This window comes from Pteronotus mesoamericanus, unplaced genomic scaffold (genome assembly GCF_021234165.1).
Source record: "Pteronotus mesoamericanus isolate MK-2021 breed Mesoamerican mustached bat unplaced genomic scaffold, CSHL_Meso_final contig_33, whole genome shotgun sequence".
Classification (NCBI taxonomy): domain Eukaryota; kingdom Metazoa; phylum Chordata; class Mammalia; order Chiroptera; family Mormoopidae; genus Pteronotus; species Pteronotus mesoamericanus.
The window spans coordinates 1,238,878-1,259,648 of record NW_026555135.1 but is presented as its reverse complement, the minus strand read 5'-3'; the positions used below and the strand labels follow the sequence as shown (position 1 = coordinate 1,259,648).

General features: G+C 40.9%; 1 protein-coding gene across 2 annotated transcripts in view; it reads left to right on the top strand.

Annotated features, from left to right (window-relative positions):
• Nucleotides 1-4,310: 4,310 nt before the first annotated feature.
• Nucleotides 4,311-20,771, top strand: part of FCHSD2 (FCH and double SH3 domains 2) — a 214,936-nt gene continuing 198,475 nt past the window's right edge. Inside the window, exons 1-2 of one of the 2 annotated variants that reach the window (XM_054576236.1) lie at nucleotides 4,311-4,882; nucleotides 6,644-6,741. In XM_054576236.1, the coding sequence (XP_054432211.1) occupies nucleotides 4,862-4,882; nucleotides 6,644-6,741 (119 nt within the window). In that variant the 5' untranslated portion in view covers nucleotides 4,311-4,861. Of the gene's footprint in view, nucleotides 4,883-6,643; nucleotides 6,742-20,771 lie in introns of those variants that run through there. The other variant, XM_054576237.1, reaches the window with a different exon arrangement.

Sequence of the window (20,771 nt, the reverse complement as noted above, 5' to 3'; positions counted from 1 at the left end):
CTGGGACTGGTCGTTCTTTCATTCCCACTCCAAGTTGCAACACTCCCCAGCAGGGGTGCCCGCAGACCAGAAAATTCCCTGCGAGACTGTCTGCCTCTCAAGGACTTACCCTTGGCCTTAAACCCCTGCTACCACCTGGTAGAATTGGGGTCCCTATAACTCTCATGGCCCTACCTGCCCTTTACTCACTGCTGTGACCTTTGGTCCATGTGTTGAGATTGGGAACTTCTGCTCATGACTGAGCCCAGAATAAGGGGCTTGTTGAGTGATGTTGGATGGAATCCAAGATCTAGTTCTGCTACAGACTCACTTTCTGTCCTAGGGAGAGCCCTACCTTCTTCTGATCTTGAAGCCTCACTCCCGTGGGCTATGATTGTCTGCTTTGAGAGCTGACTAGTGGAGGAGACAGGCACACTCCCATACCTGACTGGCCACGTTGGGGGGATGAGCTCAGGCAGGAGCAGAGGCCCGTAATATGTGTGTGTGGGATGGAGGAACAGGGGAAAGGTGGTTAGGGTAGAAGAGAGGTGAATAGGAATGGGGTCCACAGACGGTATTGTCTGCAGCAGCATCCCCAGCTAGGCTCCATGGGGCACAGGTAGGGAGCAGCTGGTCTCTGTGCCAGTGTGAGCAGAGGAGAGTGACAAGAGCAGGAAAGGAAGTAGGCTATGAACAAGGCTAGGAACTCCAGTTGCAGGAAGGGTAGGGTGGGTGCTTTGGTGAAGTATGGACAGATGGGATGATGGCCACCTTCTCTGGAAAGTTTCTGATGAAGGTCCTGTCCTGGGTGCCCACTGTGGACTGGGGTTGGCTGCTGTTCATGTTCCAGCCATGTTCAAGGGCTGCCGCACACCGGTTTTTCTCGGGAGCCCTGTAGAATACTAGAGTAGCTTACCTTCCAATGTTCACTCATATACCTGCTCCAGGACAGTTTTCAATCCTGGCTATGACTTAAACTTAGAATCATATTCCTTCTGGGAGACTGCACAGTGGCACACATGCTGCAGGGAGAATACAGCTTCGGAGCCAGAGGGAGCCAGTGGCCAGCCCTGGCTCTTCTGTCCTAGCTATGTGACCTTGGGCAGGTCATTTCACTTCTGAGCTTCACTCCGTGAAATCTATGAAATGCAGTACTATATTTTACGGAGGATTCTTGTGAGGGATAGAAACAATGTAAATGACATGCCTAGTTCAATGCCTGGAACATGGAAGAGGCAACATAAATGGTAGCTGTTATTAATTTCTTGCCAGGGTGATACTCCCTGTGTGGCCTCCTTAAGGAAGGGAGTCAGCACCTTCTTGCACAGCCCAAGGGATCAGGGGACTCATTGCCTCTAAGGGCAGCTCTGCCTGTGGTCTGTCATAGTTCTGTCTCTGGGGCCACAGTGCATACTGTTCTGTGACATCCCCCCCAGAGAATTGTAAGAGACCTCAGTGGTAACACGACGTTTGCCCAAGTTGCAGGGGCAAGGCTCTGGATGTGCCTAGCCTGTTCCAAAGGGGCATGTTTGAAATCAGGCTTGCATAAATCACAGAGACCCCTTTCTTCATCCCTGTGAATTTAGAACATACGGATTTTATCCTCCCAAGTCTGCTTTTTTTCCTGGGTGAACTCTCCTAATTCCTTTGAACATTTTTCACAGAGGCAAATGGGAGACCTGAGTTCTGGTCCCAAATCCATCAATTCAGGGAAAATTGCGTATTTTCACTCTCTCCATTTCCCCATGTATAAAGCAAAGAAATAGTATTATCTCATAGGATTATAGCGAAGATAAGTTTGAAAAAGTAACATGGAAGTTTGGGGTTTGGAAAAGGCACTTGGTAAATATCAAACATATATTTTTTAAACTCCCATTTTTGAAAAAGCCCATTTGGTGCTGCCCTTTAACTTTCTATAACATCTCCAAAGGAAATCGATGCCAATCCTGGTTTCAGGATATTGGCAAATTGGGTGGAGGATGCTCTCCTAAATTCATAAACAGAAGGCCCAGGGTTTGGCTTAATCTGTGAAGAGCCTACTAAGTTCCGGCTCTTTCACTTGCCTTATTCTGCAGTTGGGACCAAGTCCCGGAGAAGGCCCAGCAGATCAGTGATAGAGGCTGAATCCCAACTCTCCCAACATTCAGCACCTTTATACCCCCAGTGCTTACTGCCAGAGGAGGGAGGTGAAGGGAAGATAGTCTCTGGGCCAGACTAGATACACCCAAGAATAGGATTTAGCAAATATTTGTTAAGCACCTTCTATGTGTGGGACACTACAACTGGGCAAGCGCTGTTAAGGTACCTCCTCCTACCCCCCTCCAACTAGCTCAGTGTCATTCATGAAATGGTTGGTTTGGAACTCAGCCTTGGCTGAAGGCCTAGGCTGATACTGTCTTGCTTACTCCTGTATCCCCAGGGTCTAGTATAAGGCTTGGCACAAAGTAAGATAGCAAATATTTTTTGAGTGAATGATGAATCAGTGAGCACTTGTTGAGCACAATGTGCCAGGTTCTATGGTAGGAGAAATTCTATTTAATTGACAAGTCTGCAAGGATGGTATTATATCCCTATTTACGAGTGAGAAAATAAAGGCCAGAACAGGGGAATTGACTAGCTCAAGGCCTTACAATGCATTAGTGGTGGAACTGAGACTGGACCCCAGCCTGCCTTATTTCATCCTGGTCCTGGGCTCTAATTTTTGACCCACATCTGCAGGAAGCTGGGCCTCCACCCACATGTTTACTCCCTTGCCTCAGGCCTTCCCTAATAGTAAATGAGGGCTCTGGTTAATATTGACTTTTAAATGGCTTCAAGAAAACTAGGAATATCAAATCTGGACTCCTCGTTTATACACAGTTCTAGTCTAAATCTGACTCAAGCATAACTGATTGTAACACCTTCCTGCACCATAATCTAGGCTAACTTGATGTAAACAACCTGGGCTCAAGTTCCATCTTCCCAATTTCTGGCCAAGTAGCTTTCAGCAAGTTACTTGGGCCTCTCCAGGCCTCACTCACTTTCCTGTTTTGCCTGACTACACACTTTTGAGAAGAGGTGTCTGGGATGTCAACTTCTGATAACACTGTGGGGCAATCTAGTTCTCCCTCCACACAGATTGTGGCTCCAGAAGAGGTATTTTCATTCTTCTAAGGACCTTAAGGAAAGCTGGTCTGGACAGAGCAGGAAGGTTGTGTGTGTTCGGGAGCCGAAGGTGGGGGGTAGGGGTAAAGTGCCTGGGTGAGCATCCTCAACGGCAGATAAGGAAGCCTGAGTTCACCTAGCTAGCTAGAGGCAGGCAGAGTAGTCTAGCACCAGAGGTCTTGACTCCCAGACAAGGGTTTCCTTTGCCCGCGCTGCCTCCTCTACCTTTCCTCATGATTACCCCCGGCTGTTTCTTTACAACCCAAAGAACACTTTGTGATCCAAAGAGTCTAGTCCTACTGTCTGACCTTCAGAAGGTCTTCAGTCCTCTATGGGCCACAGCCTTCCCATCTATGAAATGGGGACCCTGACCTCAACGACCTCACTGTTCCCTTACAGCGCAGAGTCCATGCTTTCTGGCAGAGAGCCGGACTTTTTTTTTTTTTTTTTTGCACGGCAATTAGACTCCCCACCCCCGTACAGGCACCTGCGGCCGGCTGCGGAAGGAGTGGTTCATGCTGGCTCCCCTCGTGCTTATCTACACGGGCCATACGCTCTGGGGACAGGGGTGTTGGAAGACCGAGAAACAGCCAAAAACTGAACTCTCCTACTGCCACCGGCATACCGCCCCCCCGCCCCCGCACCATTGTAAAAACTTCGCTGTAGGCGTCCACGTTACCCATTCCCGCACAAACACTGCAGCTGCAAAAGCCAGAGGGAGCAGGGGCGTTTTGTGCGCGTGCGTCGGCGCAGAGCCCTCTCCCGCCCACGTGCGCGCCCCCGACCGGAGGCGCGCGCCGCGGCAGGCTGGCGGGAAAGCGCGCGGGAAGCCCCCGGCGGGCTCTTAGTGTGGGGGAGGGAGGACTGGAGGCGTTTGGAACGTGCCACTCTGGGATAGGATAGGGGAATTTTCGTGCGATGCTCGCGTTTCTGCCCTTCCCATTCGCCCACCGATCCGTTAGTTTCCCCTGTCTCCGCTACGATACGGAGCCCCGAGCTGCGTCCACGCTCCCTCCCAGCAGCCTAGCCCGGCCTCGGGAACCCATCCCTGGCACTGAGCTGTCCCCTCCGCTGCCGGAGTGGGGCGCTGCGCCGCGTTGTGGGGCCGGAAATTCCCGCGGCCTGAGTGGAGGAGCCCGAGCTGGGAACGCGGCACCGCCTTCCACCTCCCCGCGCCGGGCGGGGCCGTCGGGCCCAGCGAGGGCCGGGCTGCCAGAGTTGGGGCGGAGGGGACATTCGTCTGCGAGGAGCCCCGGAGCCGGCGGAGGGCGGGGAGCCGGGCGACGCGGCTGCTCCTGGAGAGCCGTTCGGCGAGCTGGGAGACCCTGCGCCCCAGCTTCTGGGCCCCCGCCCCCTCGCGGTCTCCGCCTCCTTCGCTCACACACCTCCCGGGCCGCTAGAGCCCCAGGCCTTCTCGGCTCTCTCCACACTCGCCCGCGACCCGGGTTCTCCTGCAGCCTGCTGGCCTTGCTCACTCCGGAGCAAGTCCTCGTTCTCAAGCTCTTCTTTCTCTCTCTCTCTCTCTCTCTCTCTCTCTCTCTCCCTCTCTCTCTCTCTCCCTCTCCTTCTCCCTGTCCCTCTCTCTCTCTCTCTCTCTCCCTCCCTCACACACACACACACACACACACACACACGCACACACACACTCTTGCTGGGCCGTCCCTCCACTCGCCCCTTCTCCTTTCTCTTGTCCTACCTAACGCCGCCGTCGGGGGAGGATTGATGTCCCTTCAGCATCATGCAGCCGCCACCGAGGAAGGTGAGGGTGCAGAAGGGAGGCTTTGGGGCTTTGGGTGGGGGGATGAGTCCAGGGAACGCGGCTGGGGCGACCGCTGCACCCCCTCCCCCTTTCTGCAACGGGCCGTGACCGCTGTAGCCTCTGGCTTGTCACCGAGTTCCTGCCGGTTGCAGGCTGGTGAGGTGCCTTTCTGACGGAGAGGGGACTGGGGTTCGTCCCCTCCACCTCGCCGGGGACCCCCGACATTTCACAAGAGTTTCGGGTGCTCATTTGTGTGCGCGCGCGCGCATGGCAGTGCTGCTCGCTGCAAAGTGCATTCTCGGGGCTGCATCGAGGAGAGGCGGGGAAGCCCCTGCAGCTTTGCGGAGCCTTGTGCTTATGTGTGATTGTTTAGTCTGCGCCAGGTTTGAGCCCTCCAGCCCCTTGTCGCCACCCTTGCCCATTTGCACATTTGCGGGGTATCTGTTTCCAGCTTAGCCTTAAGATTTGGCCTGCTTTTCCCACGGGGCGGGCGGAAAAGAAGTTGGAATAGTCACCCCTCGCCCCCAATCCTAGGGGAAACAAGAAATTATACATTGCCTTTTTCACCCCCTTCCTTGCCCCGTTCCTCCGGGTAGAGGGTGAGGAGGCGGTGGTACTGCCCCAGGGAGAGTGAGAACCTGGCAGTGCGTGGCGCGATCTGGGCTTGGGGTGGGAGTGACGGGTGCTCCAGGCTTGTCAGCAGCTTCCCTGCTGCACCTCTTCGAGAACTGCTTCACTGCCCTCTTCTCCAGCTTTCCCAGGGGCTGAGGCTGTGTCCTTGTCTTTTTAATCCTGCAGATGGTTATTGAATGTCTACTCTGGGCGCTGGGTGGAGGAGGTTGTTTCTGTCCTCCCCTCGTGGGCAAACATTTGCTGAATGCCTCACTCGTGTTTGCTTCCTTTTCTTTCTTTCTTTCTCTCTTTCTTTCTTTCTCGATCTGGGTTTCTCCAATTTTAAGTCTTTTTTCTTTTACACATGTACCCCCACCCCTCCGGGTAGCTCCGCTGCAGCGGAGGCGATTCCAGGCCCACTGGACCTGGAACCCTGGCGTGCCGGCCTGGCGGGCGAAGCACTGGCCAGCTTGCATTTGCTGTGCTAGCTGTTTGAAGTGGAGCCTCCACAGGAACCGGCTTGCTAGGGTGTCTTAAAAGCACTGCATATACTAGAAGGTCACTTTTGCTTTCTCCTATGTGAGAACGAGATTTGTGATTTGATGAGCTGTCAGCGAGTGGAGGGCATCATCCGGAGACAGCGTGCTTTCTTGCAGCCATTATGAAATAATTTATGTAGTCGATTCAAGCATATGATTTCATTATTGTGTACATTTTGGTCATTAGATATTAGGCATTCTTATGCTCCCCTCTCCCCGCTCCATTCTGCTCACCACTCCTAGTGGTTAATGACTTTGAATCCTTTTTGGAAAAAATGGAAGACTGATTCTTTTAAAACTTTAAGGAGACCTAGATGTGTACTGAGTTTGTGCATGAAATGGGATGACTGGCAGTTTATTTCGCACCTCTTTAATCTGAAATTTTTATATTTGTGTTCTCATATTTAGCCTCTGTTTCAAGTTATTTGGCTAGTTTTTTTCATTAAATAAAGTATCTTCAGCAAACAAAATTAGGTGGCTAATGAATTTCTGGTCTTTAGGGTGGGTGAGCAAAAGGTACATATTCTGATAAATATTTAGTATTTCCATTAAGTAGTTTTTTTTGGTTAAAGTTTCAATAAGACCTTCATAAATATATGGTATATTTTAGGTGAAAGTTACACAAGAACTGAAAAACATTCAAGTTGAGCAGATGACAAAACTTCAAGCCAAACATCAAGCAGAATGTGATTTGCTTGAAGATATGAGGTAAGGTTATAGTGAATTGTTTGAGAACTTATATATCTCTGTTTCAAAGAACCTTTTAGTTACCAAGCCCCAGGAACTGATGATGGAATTTCCTTTTGGATTTCCTGCTTTAAGGCCGTCAGAGCTTTGACTTAGCTAGAAATTATAACTGGAACTAACACAATACAAACTTTTTCTTTTAATGGAAGAACCTCTAATGTACACATACTATTATGAAAAAACAATGGTCTTAAAAGTTTATCTGTTAAAATATAATCACTGAAGTAAAAATTCTTACTTAAATAATCTTTCTACTGAATTGTAACGTTTATTGACCTTAACGATTTCGCATGGATTTTTAAACTAACTCCTCTGGTTAATGGTTAATATCTGGAGGTGAGCCAGTCAACCTCAGATGATTAGATACTAGCATTATTTGTTAGAACATGACAAATATTACTTTGTCTTTGAACATTAAATTTAGTGGGAAATGTGTTTGTCAATATTTTATCATTAAAATTACTTGTATTCATAATCAAGGTAACTTTTGAATTTAATAGATAAAATATTGTGCCAGCATTGTGAAAATCAGTATCTTTATAGAGGGAAGTATGACTCACTTTATTGAAAGAAACACGACTATTTTACTTCACAATTCTATAATACATACTGACAGTTTAACAGACATTGGTAAAGGATAGAAGATGATTTGCATGTGGAAGCAGAGTGGCTGCAATTCTTATTTTCTTTGGTAATATGTTTATCAAATTGGAATTGGGTCTGTAAGCCACTTGGTTGCCTTTTTTTCCTGTGGTGCACAACTTCATATTGGTTTTATGAAAGATATTAACTATGTATTGTTATTATAAAATTATATGTATTTGATAGCTGAATTGTTTGTGGCCCAAAGATTTTAATTTAAAGAATTCCTCTCCTCCCAATATTTAATTTATTTATGAGTTATTTCTACTTGTATACCTGTATTTTCAGGGTTTCTTTCTTGCTTTTTTTTTTGAGACTTTATTTTATTTCTTTTCTTAGAGAAGAAGGAAGAGAGGAAGAGAGGGAGAAAGACATTAGTTGGTTACCTCTTGCATGCCCCCTAACTGGGGATCTGGTCCACAACGCAAGCATGTACCTGACCAGGAATTGAACTGGCAACTTTTTGGTTCACAGGTCGGGACTCAACCCACTGAGTCACACCAGCCACGCCTCAGGGTTTCTTACTAAAGCATATAAATTCAGTCTCATTCACTGTTGGATGTACCAAGATCATTGTTTTTTTTTTCTTTTTCTTTTTTTAATTCTGTATTTGTTTATTTTATTTTTCTTGTGTCCACAGGGAAATTTTTATACTTAAATAATTCCTGTAGGATACCTAAAACTTAATATGGTTAAAAATTTAAAGTTTTTAACATCTAGTAAGTGAACTAAGTTTTTAACATGTATTGTAGTAGAAATCTCTAGATGAAGAAAAGAAAAAGTTTTCAGAAGCAGTTTAGGAAGTCAAAATTAGTGTGTAAATAAAGATAGTCTTTGGGTTTTGTATGGTCAGTCATCATTAAGTCCTGCTGTTTATATCTTATAAAGACTTCTTGCTTGCATTCTTTTTCTTTTTCCCTTCATTGCCTATACCTCAGTAAGGGACCTTATGGTCAAATATACAGATATACAACCACTGTTAAATTGATGTAGGTTGTTGCTCCTGTGCTGTTGTTTAGTTGTTTGTATTATTGCTGACCCTGTCACATTTTACTTGCATTATTGCAGTTATACCCTAAATGTTGCAGTAGCGTACTTATATCTTCCAACCCCTCAACCGCCTTTTAAGTCTGTGTTCCCCATTGTCACCAGTTTGCTTTTGAAAAACATTGCTTGCTATATACCTGTGTCCTTCTGGATGAAGACCAAACACCTCTACAACCCAGCTGCAAGCTTCCTTTCTTGACTTAATTACTACCATTTCATGCCCATGTGTCCTTCCTCCTTAATCCCCCTGCCCTTCGCGCAGGCCTTCTGGTTATCTAATTGTTTCTTAATATTAATGCCTTTGTTTTGTTGTCTACTTTGCCTGTTGATACCCTTCCTCCCACTTTTTTACCTGACAAATTCTGGTTACTATTAAGTTAGCAGGTTTGTTTTTTTCTGTGATTTCAATTTTGATTTTGCCCATGTTTCTGACTTTCCTCCTCATGTGAATTCCTTGAAGTCAGGGTCAAAGTTACTGTTTTTGTATCTTTGTATCCTTTGTTTAGGCTGGCAGAATTGTTAAGTTGTTATATTTAACTACACCATATTTGTTTTTAGGTGAGATATTTATAAGCTTTATTTGTAGAGGCTATAGTGGTATCTTGTGTTATGCTTTGATTCATGTGGATACTTGAAAATGTACCATGCTGTTTGACATAGAGTATATCTGTATTGATATATAATGTGTAAATATACAGATTGTTGGTGCTCCAAGGATTAATGGATCCTTTATTATTTTGAAGGAGGCAATGTGTTCTTTTTCATGTATTAAATTAATAGAATGAATTCCTTTACTCCTATCTAGTTGTGAACAGAACATTAATACCACTTACGAAAATGATTTCGGGTCTCAGATTTGCCTTTTGTTTTTCAATGATAATCCTGAATTGGAAGTTGAAAATTGCCTACCCTTGGTATTCATGATGTTAGTTACTTCAGGAGAGAAATGGTCTGGCTTTTCTGGTCTGTTCTTGCAAGTGGAATATGACCTTCTAAAAATGCATTAGAAATCTCTGAACTGGGGTTTTTATATGTGTTATGTTGTAAAGGATCTTGCGTGCTTTTCCTTTTTTGAGGCTTCTACCACCCTTTTCCCTCAGGCCCCATGGAAAGCACTCCTTCTAACCCTGGCCCCCGCAAACAGTATTATACTCAATTTAAGTTCGTACAAATTCACTCAAAAAGGTGCAAATAGCTTTTTTGTTCTTCATACAAAGAAATTAGTAGTAGAAAAGTTTTTATAGCTTTAAAAAAAGTTTTTTAAAAAAGACCACAGCAAAATAAAGTGTAAATAGGAGAATTTTATGCTTGGTAAAAGCATAGATTCCTATCCCTTTACCCTCTGGTCATCTTCTGGAATTTTGAAGAGAGGAGACCAATTATGATACAGTTTTTTTCTTTTGCTCTCTTCCGCTTCTTCAGTTCATTTGTTTCAGGGATGCATTAGGAAGCTGGTGTGTTGAGAGTAAAGTAATGGAAGGAGAGATAACTCATTTGTTGTTAATCAGGGACATTCCATGCTTTGGATTCTAAAGTGTTTCCTGTTGACTTTTGCTGTCAGCGGTAGGCAAGCACACTACTCTCTTTTTAATTTATTATTTTTTCCTCTCTGCTTTCTAAGGCCACTCATAAGTAAGTTTCTAAATACTATAGCCTATTAGTGTTTATTAGTATTATGTATTTAGTGTTGTTTATTACTGTGATGTGCTAAGTAGTCAGGAAAGAAAGTTCTTTGCAAGCACCGACAATGTGAAGAACTATCTTTTTAGCAGACATTTTTTAGGGTATAATTGTATAATATGGAAAAATCATGGAGTTTTAGAGTTAGGTGGATACTGTCACATTTGTTGATTTTTATAGATGAAAATGGAAACTGAGGCACAATGAGATGACGTGAATCATGTTAAGGAGGATCTTAGGATCTGTATTTCCCAAGCTTTTAACCAAGGAACTCATCATGGGTCCCCTTTTTTTGAAACATTTTTCCCTATCAAAAACTACATTTTAGCTAATAGCTTGTTTTTCTACTTTTTTCCTTCTCATACATTAAGCTGTCAATCAGCTTTGAATCAGTACTTGAAAACTACTAACATGAAACCAGCCAAAGGCAAAGATACTTAAAGCTTTACCTCAGAGAAGGTTGAGCGTATGGTTTCTCTCAGATGTTCTGGAAAGTTGGAACTGACTCAAGAAGCACCTGTCCTTCCTTTGTTAACACCTGGAGGTCTAGCGACCTCAAGTGAGGAATTGCTATGCTCTATGATACTTTCTCTAAACTGTAGGTTCTTGGGAATCAGTTGGGGATTGGATTCTGAAGCCTGTTTATGGATGCTCTGAGACTTATCTCTAGAAAGGAACCTCAGAGATAATCTGGTATAGAGGAATTTTTAAAAAAGATTTTATTTATTTATTCTCAGAGAGAGGGAAAGGAAGGGAGAAAGAGAGGGAAACATCGATGTGTGGTTGCCTCTCGCCCATCCCCAACTGGGGACCCTGCCCACAATCCAGGCATGTGCCCTGATTCAATCAGGGTTTGGTTTGCAGGCCAGCACTCAATCCACTGAGCCACACCAGCCAGGGTTGTATAGAAGAATTTTTTAAAAATAGGTTTATTGAGATATAATTCACATACCATAGAATTAACCCCGTTTGAAGTTTTTAAATAATATATTCATGGGGTTGTACAGCCATCACCACATTTTAACTTCAGAACATTTTTGTCTTGCCTAAAATAAACTTGACCTATTAGCTGTCATTTCCTGTCACCTTCTCCAGCCTTAAACAATTACTTTCTCTCTCTACAGAATGGAATCTATATAAATGGGATCATACAATATGCAATATTTTGTGACTGGCTTTTACATAGCATATTGTTTTCAAGGTTCATCCATGTTACTACCTCAGTACTTCATTCTTTTCTATTGCTAAATAATATTCCATTGTGTGGCTATACCACAGTTTACTAAACTATTCATTAATTAATGAATCAATTAATGACCATTTCACTATTATTAATAATGCTCCTTTGAATAGTCACATACATATTTTTGTGTGGACTGCTTTCATTTATCTTAAATATATATCTAATAGTGGCGTTGCTGGGTCATATGTTAACTATGTTTAACTTTGTGAGTTTTAACTTTTAAACTGTTTTCCAAAGTGGCTGTGCCATTTTATATTCCCACTAGCAATAATGTATTAAGTTCAGTTTCTCCACATTTTTGCCAATGCTTGTTGTCTATCTTTTTATTATTGCTGTGCTAGTGTGTGTTAAATGGTATCATATTGTGGCTTTGATTTGTATTTCCCTAATAACTTATGATTTTTAGCATTTTTTTTTTCATGTGCTTGTTGGCCATTTGTAGATCTTCTTAGGAGAAATGTCTGTTCAAATCCTTTGCCCATTTTTTAATTGAGTAATTTGTTCTTTTCTTATTGAGTTGTAAGATATATGTATATGTATATACATATATAAAATAAGCTTTATGATTTGCAAATATATGCAGTATTTGCAGTATTTTTCCTGCTCCGTGGAAGAATCATCTGAGCTGATTTTTATGTGTACTAAATTTTGAGAACCACTGAGGTGGTGGAAAAAATAGGGACTTTGAATGTAGACCAGAGATTGAAACTCAGTTCTGCCACTTACTAAACGGGTAATTTTTGACAAGTTACTGAAGTTCTCGGAGCCTCATATTTCATGCATATAAAACAACGTTAATGCCTACCATTTTGCTTTTCTTTAAGAGTTAAATGAGATATGTGAAATGCCCAGTGTAGTAGGTATTCAGCATGGGTAGCTGCTATTGTTAGTGGAAATGGAAGTCCAGGAAAGATGTCTTATTCAAGGTAATAAAGGAAGTTATTGTTTCATTAATTCTAAGAGAAGCACTGTTTTTACATTCCTACACTTCTGAAATCCAGCAACTTCTTACAGTTGCTTTTGGCCATGATACAGTTGCCATGTCTCTTTATGCATAGAACTTGCAGAATAGGTACCAGCAAGCTTGGAAGAAAGTCCCAGTGATAATTGTTGGACTACAAATCTTGGGTCATCTGGGCTTTTGGTGCCACGGAATATGATATGGTGTGGAAAAACATGGGTGTCAATGACTGATTCAAATTTTGATTCAGAAGAATTCGACTCTGAATGTGACCAGTTTATGCACCAATTTATTTTGTTTATCTTTTTAAAATTATGCATAAGAGTAATATATCCTAAAAATCTTAAGTTTAAAAGACATCTTTCAGTAAGTATAAACAAAAATTGTAAATGCTAGGGCATTCTATCAATGTAATTGGCAGCATTTTCTTTATTTTTAATCTTTATCTGAGGATATGTTTACTTATGAGAGAGGGACAGGCAGAGAGAGAGAGAGAGAGAGAGACATCAGTTGGTTGCCCCCCATATGCACCCCAACTGGGGATCAAATCTACAACCGTGACAGCATTTTCCCATAGTGGAACGTAATGTATCTTGCAATCAGTGGTATTTTAGAGATGATAAAAACTGGAAGCAGCCGATGAGGCACTGGGCTCTGATCTTTTTTCAATGTTTCTTTGAGAGAGAGGAAAAAAAAAATTACCTGATTTTAAAATTAAAAGATAACAAGGAACTTCAACCGATTAAATGAATTTAAAACTTAAATATACACTTTCCCATTATGATCAGTTATGGAGGAGACTAAGAATAGGAAATGCAAACTAGGCAAAGGAAGAAATAGGGAAATACAGTTTGAGAGAGTCTTCTTAATAAAACTTTTTATCATAGACCATTGCTTACTTGAATTGAAAGAGTCAGGGTTTTAATAATACCTCTTTCTATTGCTATTTAATGATTTAGGAGCTTATAAGTCAATATTTATAGATCTTTATATAGTCCTAAAATTTGAAGATTTGGTTCTGAACAGAGTAGCCATTGCAGCCCACTGTGGGGAGAAGTTGTTTTATGATTTATAGACTTGAATGGAGAGTATTTTCATGAGCCAGAGGGAATTAAACTAGGGAGTAATAATGAAATCACCCACTACTTGGGTTAGGAATAGAGTTTTTGTGTGCACTTTTCCTTGATTTGGCCTTTTTAGGCACACCCAGGTATGTAAGGACAAGAGATGGTGAAGGTGATCCATGTGGTAGGGTAGCTGTGATACACTGAAACAAATACTAGGTAGTTCTTAATCTCCTATTAACTGTGTGACCTTGGCCACAAGTCACCTAAACTTCTCGGAGCCGCATGTTTCTCATCTGTAAAATGGCAATAATTATAATACCTTATGGGATTGTTTTGATAATTAAACACAGTAATGCATATAAAAACTCTGGCATATCATGTGGAACATAATATATGCTCAGTAACTGCATGTGGACTGTAATTTTGTTAAGTAATTGAGAATATCAATTCAGAAATTATGATCTGTGACTTATTTATCCTCTAAAGAGTTAACTTGTGGGTTAAAAAAATGTAATGGACCTCAAAGATAAACTGTTCACGTAATTCTAAAGAATTTTCTTTACCAAGTTCAACACTCCTATGTACCGTCCCATCTTTTTTTTTTCTTTTAGATTTTTTAATTTTTTTAGAGGGGAAGAGAGGGAGAAGGAGAAGGAGAGACACATTGATTGATTAGTTGCCTCTTGCATGCCCTCAACCTGGGAACTGGCCTGCAACCAGGCATATGTCCTGACTGGGAATCAAACCCGCAACCTTTTGGTTTGTGGGGTGATGTCCAACCTGTTGAGCCACACCAGCCAGGGCGTTACATTCCATCTTTGTGTATGTCGGTAATGATTCTCCTCCTGATTGCTAGATGGGTTCAGCAGCTCCAAGCATGATAATTTTCATTCTTTCCTTCTTCTATTAGGGAAGAAAATTTCTACCAGAAATTACCCCAATTATCCCTTATATCTCATTGGCTGAGTTTGCTTCACATGTTTGTGCATACCTAGCTGCAAAGGAGTCTGGGAATGTGATTATCTTCTTTTAGAGGTGGTATTGCCAGCAAAAAATAAGGTAATGGTTACCAGTATTATGGCTTTGTCACATTACTGTTTGCCACAGGGACCCATTTCTGATTTACTCCTAGTGTTGTCCATAAAAATATAAAAAATGTGTTGGGGTTAGATTGTGGAAGATATAGCTAGAATGCCAATTGTCCCAGACAGATTGGGAATAAGGAACTCTTTAGAAACCATTATATCCCCTCCTCCTACGTACTTTTGAATTCAATGTCTTAGGTCAGAAATAGGTTTTTATATTGCCATAGGTAATGGGCCAGTAGGCCAGGAGTCTCTTAGGATTCTCTCCTTAGGAATGTAGAAGTGGTTACATATCTTGCCACTTATGGTCTTGAGATAATTTGCAGAAATGGCGGTCTAAGGACTGCCAAGCCCTTGTATTGTATTTTTGCTGAATTTCTTTTACATCTCAGATGAAAGAATTAATATATAGTGAAGTGTCTAATCTGAAAGCAAGGAAGGACAAATAAAAGCTAAAAATATGCCTAGCTGAATAATTTTGCCCGTTAATTAAGGATTGGCAAATCAGTCTTGAAAGTATAAAGTATAAAGCTTTTTACCTGAGCAGTCCTGTGGTGGTAAGTTGATGTTTTCCTTTGTAAATTCTTCGAAGGTTCCTTTGAATCCCACAGATGCTGTTCTGTCTTGCTGGTGTCAGTCTGCAGCGATGATCTGCTACGTAAGCAGGAGTTAGTTCGTAAGTCTGGTTTGTGCTGTTGGCTCTTTAGTGACTAATTTGGGAACCAGGCACAGAAACTTGTAATCCCGTCCGTTGTTCCACTGCTGCAGATTTCCTGTCATGTGCTGGTCAGGACTAACTTAACAGGACTTTGCTGATATTTTAATTTCACTTTATTGTGTCCTCGCAGTATCCCTTGGTCATGCTTTATTTGAACATTCCATTGGATCTCCTTTTTGACATTCATGTATGACTGTCTTGTCATCCAGATGTTTTCTGTTTTGCAAAGTTTGCCATAATCCTAAATCAAAAAGAAAATGTTATTTCTGGTGCTATGAACAGTGTTACCATGCCTGTGGTCTCCAGGAAACAATTGGGAGTCTATGTCCCTCAGTTACATTTTAACGGTATTTGTTTTACCCCCATGGCGGCCGGGGAGTTGGGGGTGAGAGACAGAGATGTTTTATTATATACCTTTTTGGTTATGTTTTGAATTTTTGAACTATGTGAGTGTTACCTACTCTCAAAACTAAAATGAAATGATTCTGTATTGGTAACATTTTATTGCATGTCTGTTAACACATTGTAAAAGTTCATATTTATGATGCTAAAATATCATTTTAGGCTTTTAATTAGTTTTAGTGAAGTTATTTTTATAATAAAAAGACTTTATCATCTATTCCTAATATGTAAAAGTAGCAAGAATACTTGATTTACTTCCCTGATTGGTGTGGCTCAGTGGGTTGGACATCATCCCACAAATTGAAGGGTCGCTGGTTTGATTCTTGGTCAGGGCACATGCCTGCGTTTCTGGCCAGGTCCCTGGTTGGGGGCATGCTAGAGATAACCAACTGATGTTTCTCCCTCTCTTCTCCCTCCCTTCACCTTTCTCTAAAAATAAATAAATAACATCTTTAAAAAAAAATACTTGATTTACAAACTTCTTTTCATAAAATGACTGGCCTCCAGCTGGTTGTAGTTTGGAGTCAGGGAAACCAGCTGTGTGTGCTACTATGTTCCTTTTTATTCTGTATTTTGGAATTGTTTTGTCCCCAAACAGGCAAACTTTGAAGGTAATTAGATTCCTGTCCAGTCTAATTTTATTTTATATAACTTTATCCAAAGGTTGTACATCATGGTCATTTAAAAATTGTTTTTACGGCAAAATATTTATCACATTATTAGCCAACTTGCTTCATGGGGAAGCTATTTTGTCTATTTTACTATGGAGGTATTTTATATAATAGTTTTCTCAGCTATATTGAGCTAATTGAATATATTTTTAGTATTTTTTAGTATAACTCTTGCATTTTTAGCTCTACCTCTTTCTGTTTTTCAAGTGGTTATTGTCATTGTTACACCATGCATCTTTAATTTATCACTGTATACTTAGAGTTAATATACCATCCTGCATAAGATACTTACAATGGTTTAGTTACTCCATCCCAGACCTGGTGCCGCATACATTATAAACCTTATAATACAATGTTAGTTGTGCTTTAAACATAGTTATCTTTTAAAAAGATGAAGAGAAGGAAAAAAGTCTTTCATGTTTACCAATTTTAGCTCTCTTCTCTTCTTCCCGAGACCAACATATAGTTTTGAGTTTCAGTGTGGTATCATTTCCTTTTGGGCTGAAGAACTTCCTTCAGCGCTTCTGGTGCAATTCTGCTGACGACAACTCTTTTAGCTTTCGCTTACCTGGAAGTGTCTTTACTTCACCCTTGTTTTGGGAAGATAATTTTTGTTGGATATAGAATTGTGCATTGACAATTCCATTGTCTTCTGGCCTTCATTGTTTCTGATGGAAGTTAGCTATTATTTATTTACTTGTTCTCTTCCATGTAATGTGCCCCCCTCCCCTTGCTGATAGCTTCTTCTTCATTTTCTTTGGTTTTCTGCACTTCGAATGTGATGTGACCAGTGTGGTATCTTTGTAACTATCTTGCTTGGGGTTACTGAGTTTTGTTTTGGTTTTTAATCCACAGGTGATTTTTTTTAAACAAAAATTGAGAACTTTGGAGTCAATATTTTTTTCTGCCCCATTCTCTGTTCTTTGCTTTTTGGACTCCAATCACACATGTGTTAAACTGATAATAATCTGTGTTCTTCAGAATGGATAATTTCTCTTGATCTCTTTTCTGGCTCTTTGGTCCTTTCTTCTATAGTTTTCAATCTACTTTTAAGCCCATCCAGTAAAGTTTGCGTTTCTGATATTGTATCTTTAAGTTCTAGAATATTTATAATCGCTGTTTGAAAGCTCTTGCCTGCTGTTTCCAACATTGCAGTCATGCCATGGTCTGTTTCTGTTGAACGCTTCTATCACAGTGGGTCATGTTTTCCTGCTTATTTTCATATCTAATAATTTTTGGTTAATTGGACATTGTGGATGGCACATTATAGGAAGTCTCACTTGTGTTGTCCTTCTTTAAAGAGTATAGAAGTTTGGGGTTTCAACTGAAAGGCTCAGTACCCAGGGGGTGCAGCCATGCCTCCACCCTGGCTGAACTGGAATTCCAATGTTTTGCAGCCGTGTGCAGCTTCCGGTATTTGTTCAGCTCCCAGGCCCGCACCAGTGACTCTGTTACGTCCCCTGGAGTCTCACCCTTGAGTGGCTTGTGTGTACCTCCGTACTCGGGCAGGGGTGGTTAGGGAACTCTCATGCAGATTTCTAGGCAAGTGCTTTGCATTGTTGCTTCCTTACTAGTATGCGGTCCTATCAATCCTAGCTGACTCCAGTAGCCTAGGACTCAGATCTCTGCATCTCTGCAGTGAGACCATTGTGCTTGGCCTAGGCTCCTTCTCCCTGTGATGTAGTTGGGAAAGTGTCCCAGGCAGAAAGCTGGAGTGAATGTGGTTCATACCTCCTGTGCTGCCAGCTCTTTCATACCTGAAAAGAGTAGAATTATATATTTATCCAGTTTTATAGATATTACTCGAGGAAGACCAGTCTGATACCAGTTACTTCATCATGACAAGAGATGGAAGTCTACTTTTTGGATGTAGTGGAGGAAAGATTTTATTTATTTTTAGTGAGAGGGGAAAGGAGGGAGAAAGAGAGGGAGAGAAACATCAATGTGTGAGAGAAACATCAATCAGCTGCCTCTTGCAGGCCCCCCAAATGGGGACCTGGCCCGCAACCCAGACGTGTGCCCTGACTGGCAATTGAATCAGTGACCTTTCAGTTCACAGCAGGCCGGCGCTCAACCCAGAGCCACACCAGCCGGGGCTGTCTTTAAATACATAATTAAGATTATGTATTATATACATATTTAATATCTACATTATCTTAATCCTCTGCTTTTGGATATGTGAGTTTGAATATTCCATATTTAAATGTATGTATACTGTAGCACAGGACTTTTTTTTTAACAACTTTATTAAGATGTAATTTATACACTGTGTAATTCACTCATTTAAAGCGCATAATTCAGTGGCTCTTGGTATATGCATAGAGTTGTGCATCCATTAACACATTAATTTTAGAACATTTGCCTTATCACAAAAAGAAACCCACACCCCATATCCATCATCCTTCCCCGCTCCCTCCATTTGCCTAGCCCTAGGCAACAAGTAGTCTACTTTCTATAGATTTATTTGTTCTGGATATTTCCTCTAAGTGGAATGGTAGAATATGTAGTCTGCTGTGACTGGGTTCTTTCACTTAGCATAATGTCCGTAAGGTTCATAAGTGTGGTAGCATCTATCAGTACTTCATTTCTTTTTATTGCTAAATAATATTTTATTGTTTGGATAAATCACATTTTATTAATCCATTTATCAATTGATGAACATTTGGGTTATCTTGCTTTTTTTCCTATTGTGCATAACACTTCTGTGAACATTCATGTATAAGTTATCTTTCATGTACATGTATTTTCATTTCTCTTGGGTATGTGCCTAAGAGTAGAAATGCTGAGTAATATGACTCTGTGTTTAAGTATTTAGCAACTGTCAGACTGTTTTTCAAAGAAACTATATCATTTTACATTCCCACAAGCAATGTATGAGGGTTCTGATTTCTTCATATCCCTGTAAACACTTGCTTTTGAACATTAATTATATGTCAAAGCCTCCCAGCAACTATGTATTATGTTATTATTATCCCCATTTTATAAATGAGGAGACTGAGGCTCAGAGTGGTTAAGAAACTTGTCCTGGATCATAGAACTAAGAAAGGGGAGGATTGGGTTTGAAACTGGGCTTATGCCTGACTTTAAAATTTAAGGTTTTTTTCCTCATTGAAAATTATCTCTACAGATAGAACAGTTGAAATCAAATGAAATTTTCATAGTAATCCAAGCAGTGAGAGAGACTAAGTAGATAGATATTTTCTCAGCCTTTATTAGATTTTGGCAGGGATCCGTTGAACATAAAGAACATCTTTTTCCTGGTTTTGATAGCTGTACTCAGTTTTCTCGAAAGCGGAAGACAGCTGTTTTTTTCACTCAGGATTATTTTAAATAATTGGAGGCACAGCATTTTTAATGCCCATCATGTCCAGACATTGTGGGTGGAGTATAGTATCTTGTTTCAAGAACTGCTACTGAGCAGAGATACCAAAGAAGAGGTGTAAGATTCAATGCCTTGCAGGTCTTTCAGTTTGGCTGATTAGTACAGGAGTGGAAGAAGATCCATTGTCTGGAGTTTCATGTTTTTTTCAGATCCAGGATTGTTCAGTGATTGTGTGAAACACTGAACTTTTAGGAATCTTTTCTCTCTTCTGATAATTATATTTGGGGTTTAGGTTTTATTTTGAGACATTTCCATAGTTGAAAATGCTTGTCTGTCTTTGTTTTTGTAAGTTAAAAACAGACAGTTTTGGGGTGATTGAGTGAAGAATAGAAAGTTTCTGAATAGCAAGGTTTTTTTTTTTTTTTTTATGACCACCTAATATTTATTTTCAACTTTTGGATAATGTACATAAAATAGAATATACTCCACAAATACCTTATAATCAGCCCATATTGGGTGGTAGAAATATATATAATCTTATGACCATTTATATTAGTGAACTCACTTTAATAGAAAATTTTTTTTACAAGTTTAACACCAATAGGTTACAAAAGATATTGAAATGCTTCTTACTTAGAATGTAAATTGTTGTTAGCCCATTACATTGTTTCATTTTGTATAGCTATATGTATGGAAACAAATATTCTCCTGAGGAGACATAATGATCCTAAATTTACTTTCAGGACAATAACTAGATTCTCCAAGCTCCCTTAGTTTATTTGAAAGAAAGGAATAATAGTAACAAATTGTAAAACTTTGTTATAAATTTTAAACTGGTTTTGACAGTGGCCTATTTTGTTAATGTACTTTTTGTCATTGATCTAGGTCTAGTAGTTAGATGTTAGTGTGCAGTGTTGAAATTGTCTCCAAACCACCTATCTGTTATATATCTGTATCATTTTAAGGAAGGAGAAAGCAAGGAAAAAGACCCCAGTGTTTAATTTTATGTAACTCTTCCAGGCAGAAGGGTGTGAAAGATTTACGATGTATCTTTTAAATGGACAGTGTAATTCATAGATAAGGAGTAAGATGTATCTTGCAGTAAATATGTTCAAAGATAAATCATGTAGTAAAAAATTGTGTTAACTTTTAT